At 23.8% G+C, this 12183-nt stretch overlaps 1 protein-coding gene across 1 annotated transcript in view; it reads left to right on the plus strand.

Annotated features, from left to right (window-relative positions):
• The window catches only part of LOC122500669, a 36295-nt gene that overhangs the window by 12084 nt on the left and 12028 nt on the right, over positions 1-12183 (plus strand). Inside the window, exons 4-7 of the mRNA XM_043609714.1 lie at positions 230-310; positions 758-985; positions 1293-1496; positions 5297-5491. Of these exons, the coding sequence (XP_043465649.1) occupies positions 230-310; positions 758-985; positions 1293-1496; positions 5297-5491 (708 nt within the window). The remainder of the gene's footprint in view (positions 1-229; positions 311-757; positions 986-1292; positions 1497-5296; positions 5492-12183) is intronic.

Below are 12183 nucleotides of genomic sequence, written 5' to 3' on the forward strand. Positions count from 1 at the left end.
TAAAATCAGTTTTTAAAAATTATTTTAGATGTAAAGAAGAATTAAGGATCAGAGCGGTTTATATTGAGAGTTGATCATCCACTTTGTATTTTCATTTCGAAACATGCAAACATAACCTCTAATTTCTTGCTTCTTAGATTCATAAATATTAAATTTTATACTAACTTGTAAGTTTTCTTCTGAAGTATTTTTGAACACGTAAAAATTATACAAAATTATAATTCTCTAGGTCGTCATCAATTATGCGAAATACCCCATTCGAAGCACAAAAAATGTGTCGCCCTGCGATGATGGTTACATATACATACCTGTAAGTATAAAAATTAATTATTAGTTTCAACATTAAATTTATTTATTTATTACTATTTGTTATTATTATTATTATTATTATTATTATTATTATTTAAAATATCATAAATCATTATTATTTATTATTGTGTCATTATAAAGTTGAAATTAGCACCCACTTAATTTTGGAAATTACATTTCGAAGTTAAATATTTTGTTTGTTTAAAAGCAACATAAAATTTTGAAAATTTAATAGGTCCATTAAACTAGGTGCAAGTTGCAGCTTCATAAAAAAATATTTAAAGTGGGTGCTAATAACTGGGTGCCAATTTCAGTTTAATATTGTTATCATTATTTATAATTATTATTAAAAATTTAAACATGAAGATGAAAACTTGTTAAATTTGATATTTTTAAATTTTGGTTAACGAAGAGTTACTTTTACTAAAGTGGAATAAATATTTTGTAGGTTGCATTTATGGGAATGTTGTATCTTGTTTATCTGGTGGAATGCTATCATTCTCCAATCAGAATTGACCTTTTACATGCGGAGGGCCAAAGCAGTGTTCTTGCCAAGTTGACCCAACTGAAAATTGCTCAGCCAACAATTTGGTGGAAGGCCATTTCCTACCACTATGTGCGTAGGAAGAGACAAATCACTCGTTACAGAAATGGTGATAATTACACAACAACTCAGGTCAGCTTTTGCACTCGTCAAATCTTCATTTCGTAAAAATAACAAAAAAAAAAAAAATTTTTTAAATAATTTAAAAAAAAATAATAAAAATTAATATTTTCATTTCTTAAAGGGCATTTGAACCATGTCGTCAAAGTCTGTGCAAAGCATGTGTTCTAAAATAGTGATTCAAATGCCCTTAATTATTTTTAGTTCGAATATTTTTTTATTGCAGAATATTTTTGTATTGTATTAATATTATATATTAATTAATATTTTGTATTTATTATAGACGAAAAAAATGATAAATTTCTTTTTTCAAATATAGGTTTACTACGAAAGAGTGAACACACACGCGGCGACGTCATTTTATTTCTACGATTATTGTGGTGTCAAAGACATCAGTAAGGAATTAATTCTCGATCCGAAAGTACCAATAACAAAAATTACTCTCACAAAAGGATTCGCATTTTCTAACGTGAGATCGGCCACCGAATTCGAAGAGGCGAGGTCACGTTTTTTCGCAGAACAGGTACTTTACGCTCATTATTAGGTACTATATTCTTTTGAGCTAAACTGATTTCCATTAAATTTTTACGACATTCTCCACTTCATTTTATTACTAGCTATGTCGTACCCTTCTTCGACGCGGGTATATAATATTAGGGATTTGGAAATTCTCAAAAATTTATTACTATATACTGCTAAAACAATATGTGTTTTTTGTGTAATAAATTAATATTCTCTCATAAATTTTCAATTTATTATTTATTTCGTTTATTAAGCCAATTTTAATTAAATTTAAAATCTGTAGTGTTCCATTTATTATTAATATTTTCGGCTAAAATTTTAAGCTACGCTAATACCAAACGGACTGACAAATTTCACTTTGATGGGTAAAGCCATTTTGAAGTGATGCCTGTCAAAAATATCGCCTACAGATAGACAGAAATTTGTATAAACTTGTTTCTGTAATTACTTGAAGATAAAACTTACACACTTGAATCAATTATATAAAAAAATGCAGGGAAAAAAATTCACAAGTTTAAAAAAAATGTCTACTAACCGGGAAATCCGGGAAAACCAGGAAAAAGCCAGGAATTCAATTTTACCGGGAATAAGCCAGGAATTTTATGCCAAACTGGGAATTTTTTCACCAAATTAAAAAAAGTTTTACTATTTTTAATTTGTTTTTAAAAAATCGCTTTTTATTTCAATTTTTATAGATATTTATACTGTTCTCTAAAATTGAATGAGTTAAAAATAATTAATTTGATAGTAAAAAATCAGTCACTGATTCAAATATAGTATGTAAATAAATTTAAAAAAATTATGAAATTAATAGAAATTTTGTGAAATTCAACTGAAAATAATTAAATTTGTTAAAGAATTTCATTAAAAACTTTTTAACAAATCGAATTTTCAAAGTATTTTAATTTAATAATTGATAAATAATTGAATTTTATAAAGAGTCCCATTCTGTATATTCATGTCTCTTAGTGCGAAGATTATTAATTAAAACACACTTAAAATTTTTCAAATAAAATTGAATTTTTGCAAAGGTTTTTTTGAAAATTCTGAAAAATAAGATTTTTGAAATTTCTCAATTCTATTGTTTCAATAAGATAATTGAACTTTTATAAAGAAATAATTGAAATTTCTTTACATTCTAATAAAAATAATTTAATATTTTTAAAGAATTTTATTTAAATTTTTCGAAAATAATCAAGGGGAGTTAGTCATTGTAATTATAATTTTATTTTTAAAAATTTCTTCGTAATATATTCAATTGTTTTCATAAATAGTAAAACTCATTGTAGAATTTCAATTATTTTTAATACAATTTTATGCAAATTTCTCGAAAAATGTAATTATTCTTAAAAATTTTATTAAAATTCGCCGAAAGAATTCAATTATTTCCAGAAACATTAAAAAAAAATTTCTTTGAAGAATTCAATTATATCTCCATAAATATAGCAAAATTATTTTGAATATTATTTTTAAAAAAAATTCTTCACAAGAATTCAATTATTTTCATACATTTCCAGAAAATGAGAAAACTCTAAAAAAACAATTCAATTATTTTCAAAAGTAATAAAATTCTTCGCAGAAATTCAAATATGTCAAAAATTTAAAAATATTCTCGTCAAAATTTAAATTATCTTCAAAAATAATAAAATTTTTCTCAAAAATTCAATTATTCTTGTAAATAATAAAATTCTTCTCAGAAATTCAATTATTTTCATAAATAGCAAAATTCTTCTCTGAAATTCAATTATTTTCAAAAACTTTATAATAAAATCTAGGGAAACCTTTAATTATTTTTATAAATAATAAAAATGTCATAGGAATTTAATTATTTACAAATTTTTAAAAAAATTTCTTAGCAATAATTGCATTATTTTCATAAATAATATTTTATACAGACATTCAATTATTTCCATAAATAATAAAATTTGTATTAGGAATTCAAATTTTTTAAACAATTTTCAGGAATTTTAATAAAGCTCAATGGAAAATTCAATTATTTCCAAAAGTAATAAAATTCTTCTCAAAAATTCAATGATTTTTAAAAGTAATAAAAATTCTTTGTAAAAATTCAATTATGTTCAAAAATATCAAAAATTTTTTGTTAAAATTTCAATTATCTTTATAAATAATAAAATTCTTCTCAAAAATTCAATTATTCTCTTAAATAATAAAATTCTTCTCAAAAATTCAATTATTTCCGAAAATAATAAAATTCTTCTCAGAAATTCAATTATTTTCGTAAATAAATAAAATTCTTCTTAGAAATTTAGTTATTTTCGTAAATAATCAAATTTTTCACAGAAATTCAGTTATTTTTGAAAATTTTAATAAAATTCTTCTCAAAAATTAAATTTTGTTCAAATATAATAAAATTCTTTGCAGAAATTCCATTTTCTTGAAAAATAATAAAAATTCTTCGCAAAAATTCAATTATGTTCAAAAATAAAAATTTAAAAAAATTTTTGTTAAAGTTTCAATTATCTTTATAAATAATAAAATTCTTTGCAAAAATTCAATTATTTTTGAAAATAATAAAATTCTTCTCAGAAATTCAATTATTTTCGTAAATAAATAAAATTTTTCTTAGAAATTCAGTTATTTTCGTAAATAAATCAAATTTTTCACAGAAATTCAGTTATTTTTAAAAATTTTAATAAAATTCTTCTCAAAAATTAAATTTTGTTCAAATATAATAAAATTCTTTGCAGAAATTCCATTTTCTTGAAAAATAATAAAAATTCTTCGCAAAAATTCAATTATGTTCAAAAATAAAAATTTAAAAAAATTTTTGTTAAAGTTTTAATTATCTTTATAAATAATAAAATTCTTTGCAAAAATTCAATTATTTTTGAAAATAATAAAATTCTTCTCAGAAATTCAATTATTTTCGTAAATAAATAAAATTTTTCTTAGAAATTCAGTTATTTTCGTAAATAAATCAAATTTTTCACAGAAATTCAGTTATTTTTAAAAATTTTAATAAAATCCTTCTCAAAAATTAAATTTTGTTCAAATATAATAAAATTCTTTGCAGAAATTCAATTTTCTTGAAAAATAATAAAAATTCTTCGCAAAAATTCAATTATGTTCAAAAATTTCAAAAAAAATTTTTGGTAAAGTTTTAATTATCTTTATAAATAATAAAATTCTTTGCAAAAATTCAATTATTTTTGAAAATAATAAAATTCTTCTTAGAAATTCAATTATTTTCGTAAATAATATAAAACTCAACGCAGAATTTCAATTATTTTTTTTTAACAATTTTTAGGAATTTTAATAAAGATTATTAGAAAACTTAATTATTTCTAAAAACTGTAAAAAATTCTTCTTGAGAATTCAATTACTTCCATAAATAGCAAAATTCTTCAGATTTATTTATTTATTCAATAAGTACCAATACATTTTAATAAAATTGAATTAATTAAATTTTCAGTTATAATTATGAACAGACAAGATTATTTTAAAAAATTGAAAAAATTTTTTATTCAAAAAAAAAGAAATTCAATTAAAAATTCAATTATTTTCTAAATTTTGTAATTAAAATTATTAAAAAAAACATTAGTTTCAAAAAATTTAAAGAAACTCGTCAAAAGAATTTAATTATTCACAAAAACTCTATAATAAAAATGTTGGAAGACATTTGTACATTTATTTATGTTTGAAATTGATTTCAAATTTGATGTGAAAAAAACGGGAATTTTGTCAGAAAATTTTGTTAAAAATAGTAAACACCCTTAATTGAATTTTGAAGTTCTGAGCAATTGTTGAATTTTATTAATATAGATATTTTTTCTATTAAAGGAATTCAGAGACGACTACATGGAAATGAGAGAGAGTCTCGACTTGGGTTACAATTTCAATCCCATTACTTTGGTGGCGGTCCTTGGTAATCCCTGGTTCACCAATTCCTATGTATATTGGTGTCTGAGTGCTCTTCTCCTCAGCTGGCCACTTAGAATCATCATTGAATATAAAACTCAGTATGCAGATTATCAGGTAATTTCTTTCGCTAACAATCTTCTTCACAAGGAAAAAAGTGCTCCACTTTCTTTCATCTTTATAATATATAGTATAGCTATATATAAGAATAAGAGAGATCATTTTGAGCCAGTAGCGCGAGAGCAGAAATTGGAATAGTGCTGCGGCGGCCTTGTAACTTGATTCAGAAAGCGAGAGATGGATATTTTCTGAAAATTCTTCCATTTCTGATTCCAGGGGCAAATTGAATTTTAAAAAATTACCTGTAACTTTAGATTATATAAAGGAAACTTGAGAATATCTCTCGAGTATTTGTTTACTAAATCACTTGTACACTACTACTGTGTGCTTATAATTTTTAAGTCCAAGTCCGACTGGCACTGAGTTTTGTTATATACTCTGTTCTCAAAGAAAACAATTATCCTAAATTTTATAAGAAAGTATTTTTCAATAAATTAATTTTTTCGATTTTTGGAAGACGTATATAAAAGGTAAAAGAAAAACACTCTTTTACTTTTTTATAAAATAGACGACGTTTCGGTGGTCAGGTTCGCCACCATCATCAGGTCACTTTAATAGAAAAATTTTTTTAAAAAAAATTAATACAACAAAATTTTGAAAATTTAAATTTAAACAAAAAATAAAAAACAATTTTTACCTAGTTAAAGTCAATAAATAAACATCACGTCAATAAATTAAAAACATAAATAAACGCAATACAACAAAAAAATAAAATATTTAAATTTACAAATCACAAACATATTAAAACGAGTGATTAGTCAAACTGACTGAGCCGGTGACAATTTTCGCGTTATATACAGTCGATGGGGTCAATGACCCGCAATCGAAATATTATGAATTATAACCATTATTTCAATTTATTAAGCAAAGGAAAATAGGAATTACTAAGAAACTGTATATCTTCCTTCTTGTTAATAGTAAAATTATTGCATTTAATATAAATCATCTCAGAAATTAATCGTTTTTTATAAGAAGTTTCATAATCTAAAATTTCTGCATCGTCAAAATTAAAAGAATGATTATATTCAGTTTGATGTTTGTTCACAACGGATTCGAGGTTTTTGTTTTTATGCTCGCTAATTCTTTTTTTCAAAGTACGCTTTGATTCACCAATATATGTTGCAGGGCAACTATTACAATTAAATTTATAAACAATATTATTCCGATCCCACTTTTTTGTCAAGTCCTTTCCTAATTTTATTACAGAGCTTAAGCTTTTTTCCACAATAGGAATAGAAAGTAAATTATATTTTTTTAAAATATTAGATAATTGATAATAAATATCATTGAAAGGAATACAGATTTTAGGTAGTTGTTGATAAATACTAACGACATTGTTAGTTTGTTTTTTATCTATTGTTTTATGAATTAATGTATGTTTTCGTTTTTTAATATTTTTTTGTATAAATTCTAAAGGGTAATCGTTGTTTTGCAAAATTTTAAAGATTCGTTTAATGTTTTCATTATGAAAGGACTTGTGAGACAATAAAATTGCTCTATCATATAAATTGTAAACAATGTTTTTCTTTTGTTGAATTGGATGACGTGAAAAATAATTTATCAATCTATTAGAAGAAATGGATTTTTGATACCAATTAGTGATGAGTTGATTGTTATTTTTTATTAATGTCATATCTAGGAAATTAATTTTATTATCCATTTCTAGTTCATGAGTAAATTTTAAATTAATATTAAACGAATTAAAAGTGTCAATGAAAAGTTCGACTTGATCTTTATGGACGCACAAAAGTGTGTCGTCCACATATCTATAATAAAATAGAGGAACACAATTGAAATTGTTTTTAAGCAAATTCAAACAATCAGTTTCCACGTCATCCATTACAATATCCGCAAAAAATGGAGATATCGGTGACCCCATCGGAGTACCGTAAATTTGTTTATAAATTCTTTCATCAAAAACAAAATAAGTATTATCAAATAAAAATTCAGTACAATTAATAATGTCAACAAAAGGAATTTTACATTTATTATGAATAATATTGTTTCTTCTATCAAGGCTTTGTATAACTAAATCGCATGGAATATTAGTGAAAAGTGAACTAACATCAAGAGAAAGTAAAACAAAATCTTGTGGTACAGTAATATTCTTCAATTTTTCTTTTAACTCAAAGCTATTGTTTACATGAGATTTTGGTAAAGGAATTACAGTTTTTAACTCTTCGTATATGATTTTGGCCAAAAAATGAGTTGGACTATTTATTAGCGAAATAATAGGACGAAGAGGTGCATTATCTTTATGAATTTTTGGCAAACCATAAAATTTTGCCAAAGAGGTATTAGTCATAGTTAACTGATTATTATGATATTTTCGTTTAAGAAATTCATTGTCATTTAAATTTTTTAAAATTTTATAAGTTCTTGATTGTAATTTGGATAAAACTCCTTTCGTTGAAATTTCTTTATAAGTGCGTCGATCGGAAAGTAAGTCATGGGCTTTGGAAATGTAGTCTGATTTTTTCATACAAACTGAAACATTTCCTTTGTCTGAATTAGTAAAAAATATGTCAGGATTTTCTTTCAAGAAACTTTTTGCAGAATTTAACTTAATGGCAAAACTTCTGTCTTGATGATTTATATTAAATGCAATAATTTTACTATTAACAAGAAGGAAGATATACAGTTTCTTAGTAATTCCTATTTTCCTTTGCTTAATAAATTGAAATAATGGTTATAATTCATAATATTTCGATTGCGGGTCATTGACCCCATCGACTGTATATAACGCGAAAATTGTCACCGGCTCAGTCAGTTTGACTAATCACTCGTTTTAATATGTTTGTGATTTGTAAATTTAAATATTTTATTTTTTTGTTGTATTGCGTTTATTTATGTTTTTAATTTATTGACGTGATGTTTATTTATTGACTTTAACTAGGTAAAAATTGTTTTTTATTTTTTGTTTAAATTTAAATTTTCAAAATTTTGTTGTATTAATTTTTTTTAAAAAAATTTTTCTATTAAAGTGACCTGATGATGGTGGCGAACCTGACCACCGAAACGTCGTCTATTTTATAAAAAAGTAAAAGAGTGTTTTTCTTTTACCTTTTATATACGTCTTCCAAAAATCGAAAAAATTAATTTATTAAATAACTGTGGAAGAATTTACTAAATATTTAATTAATATCGTCCTGGATTAAAAATGGACGCAACATCTTCAACATTTCCTCGAAGATGTTTCTTCAAATTCGTTGGAGAGAAATATGGAAGAAACACCGTTCTTCTTCTTAAAAAATGGTCACATTTTAAACGTCAGCTGGCTGAAACATCATCAAAACGACATTTTTTGCTAAGGTGCAGGAGCAATGGACTCATTCCGCAACATCTTCTTCATATAAGTAATCGATCTAATCATATTTCATTTCATAGTAATTCATGTAAAAAAAGCTTTCATAAATTTAATCTTTATTATTCACGCACTTTACTTGGTCATGAGATTAGAGATATTCATTTTCATCTCAATTTCTTGACTAAAAAGTTGCAATTTTTTGAAAACAAAATCTCACAATGTCACATTGACTCAGAAGTATTAAATAATTTTTTCCTGTCTTCTGAGAAAAAATTTTCATCTATTCACTCACTTTGTAACCACAAACTAATTAAAAAATTTAATTCATTACTTAATAAGAAAAACTCTGTTCATAATATTAACTCAAAAAAACAAAATTGGTTAATTAATTTAACTAATACTGTCATTCCTCAAGAAGTTTGTGATGTTATTTCTTTGGGCCAAAATTACAGTTGTACGAAACAGAATTCTAAACATGTTTCGAAACAAGAATCTATCAATATTATAAAAAATTTAGAATGTACTATTTCGAGTTTAGATATTAGTTCTGAAGTCAAAAATGAGATTAGACAAAAAGTTAGTAATAGTGTAATGTCAAATCTGTCCAAAAAAAACAACATCACATTTGAAGACAGAAGTTTTGCCATTAAGTTAAATTCTGCAAAAAGTTTCTTGAAAGAAAATCCTGACATATTTTTTACTAATTCAGACAAAGGAAATGTTTCAGTTTGTATGAAAAAATCAGACTACATTTCCAAAGCCCATGACTTACTTTCCGATCGACGCACTTATAAAGAAATTTCAACGAAAGGAGTTTTATCCAAATTACAATCAAGAACTTATAAAATTTTAAAAAATTTAAATGACAATGAATTTCTTAAACGAAAATATCATAATAATCAGTTAACTATGACTAATACCTCTTTGGCAAAATTTTATGGTTTGCCAAAAATTCATAAAGATAATGCACCTCTTCGTCCTATTATTTCGCTAATAAATAGTCCAACTCATTTTTTGGCCAAAATCATATACGAAGAGTTAAAAACTGTAATTCCTTTACCAAAATCTCATGTAAACAATAGCTTTGAGTTAAAAGAAAAATTGAAGAATATTACTGTACCACAAGATTTTGTTTTACTTTCTCTTGATGTTAGTTCACTTTTCACTAATATTCCATGCGATTTAGTTATACAAAGCCTTGATAGAAGAAACAATATTATTCATAATAAATGTAAAATTCCTTTTGTTGACATTATTAATTGTACTGAATTTTTATTTGATAATACTTATTTTGTTTTTGATGAAAGAATTTATAAACAAATTTACGGTACTCCGATGGGGTCACCGATATCTCCATTTTTTGCGGATATTGTAATGGATGACGTGGAAACTGATTGTTTGAATTTGCTTAAAAACAATTTCAATTGTGTTCCTCTATTTTATTATAGATATGTGGACGACACACTTTTGTGCGTCCATAAAGATCAAGTCGAACTTTTCATTGACACTTTTAATTCGTTTAATATTAATTTAAAATTTACTCATGAACTAGAAATGGATAATAAAATTAATTTCCTAGATATGACATTAATAAAAAATAACAATCAACTCATCACTAATTGGTATCAAAAATCCATTTCTTCTAATAGATTGATAAATTATTTTTCACGTCATCCAATTCAACAAAAGAAAAACATTGTTTACAATTTATATGATAGAGCAATTTTATTGTCTCACAAGTCCTTTCATAATGAAAACATTAAACGAATCTTTAAAATTTTGCAAAACAACGATTACCCTTTAGAATTTATACAAAAAAATATTAAAAAACGAAAACATACATTAATTCATAAAACAATAGATAAAAAACAAACTAACAATGTCGTTAGTATTTATCAACAACTACCTAAAATCTGTATTCCTTTCAATGATATTTATTATCAATTATCTAATATTTTAAAAAAATATAATTTACTTTCTATTCCTATTGTGGAAAAAAGCTTAAGCTCTGTAATAAAATTAGGAAAGGACTTGACAAAAAAGTGGGATCGGAATAATATTGTTTATAAATTTAATTGTAATAGTTGCCCTGCAACATATATTGGTGAATCAAAGCGTACTTTGAAAAAAAGAATTAGCGAGCATAAAAACAAAAACCTCGAATCCGTTGTGAACAAACATCAAACTGAATATAATCATTCTTTTAATTTTGACGATGCAGAAATTTTAGATTATGAAACTTCTTATAAAAAACGATTAATTTCTGAGATGATTTATATTAAATGCAATAATTTTACTATTAACAAGAAGGAAGATATACAGTTTCTTAGTAATTCCTATTTTCCTTTGCTTAATAAATTGAAATAATGGTTATAATTCATAATATTTCGATTGCGGGTCATTGACCCCATCGACTGTATATAACGCGAAAATTGTCACCGGCTCAGTCAGTTTGACTAATCACTCGTTTTAATATGTTTGTGATTTGTAAATTTAAATATTTTATTTTTTTGTTGTATTGCGTTTATTTATGTTTTTAATTTATTGACGTGATGTTTATTTATTGACTTTAACTAGGTAAAAATTGTTTTTTATTTTTTGTTTAAATTTAAATTTTCAAAATTTTGTTGTATTAATTTTTTTTAAAAAAATTTTTCTATTAAAGTGACCTGATGATGGTGGCGAACCTGACCACCGAAACGTCGTCTATTTTATAAAAAAGTAAAAGAGTGTTTTTCTTTTACCTTTTATATACGTCTTCCAAAAATCGAAAAAATTAATTTATTAAATAACTGTGGAAGAATTTACTAAATATTTAAAGTATTTTTCAACTTAGTAACAGAAATTTAATTTGTAGGAAATTGTATTTTTTGAATAACTTGCATGAAAATTAAAGTTTTGTTCGAATTTAGAAAAATTTTAATTATTTCAAAAATTTTAAATTCAAACTTTTTTGAAATTCAATAAATTAAAAGAATATTATTTTTAAAACAAGAAGACATCGATTACTCTGAGTCTTCGACTCGGAGTGATCGATATCTTCATGTTTTATAATAATATTGTAAAAATTGTAATAATAATATTGTAATATTGTAAAAATATTGTTACTGTAAGTTCTTTGAAAAAGTATGAAAAATTCAGTTTTTCAAAGATTTTAATTTGAAACCGTTTCCAAATTCAATTAGTTTTAAAAATTCACGCTATAATGCTTTTAATATTAAATTATTAGATGAAATTTTAACTGAAATTCATTTATTATATAAATCAATTTTTATTACAAAAATTTTTAAGATTTTAATTATTTAAATACAAAAATAAATAATTTATTCAATAACTGAATGTTTCTTAAAACTCAATTTCCGTAAAGAATTTTATGAACAAA

This window comes from Leptopilina heterotoma, unplaced genomic scaffold (assembly GCF_015476425.1).
Source record: "Leptopilina heterotoma isolate Lh14 unplaced genomic scaffold, ASM1547642v1 Lhet_19, whole genome shotgun sequence".
In the NCBI taxonomy this organism is placed as follows: domain Eukaryota; kingdom Metazoa; phylum Arthropoda; class Insecta; order Hymenoptera; family Figitidae; genus Leptopilina; species Leptopilina heterotoma.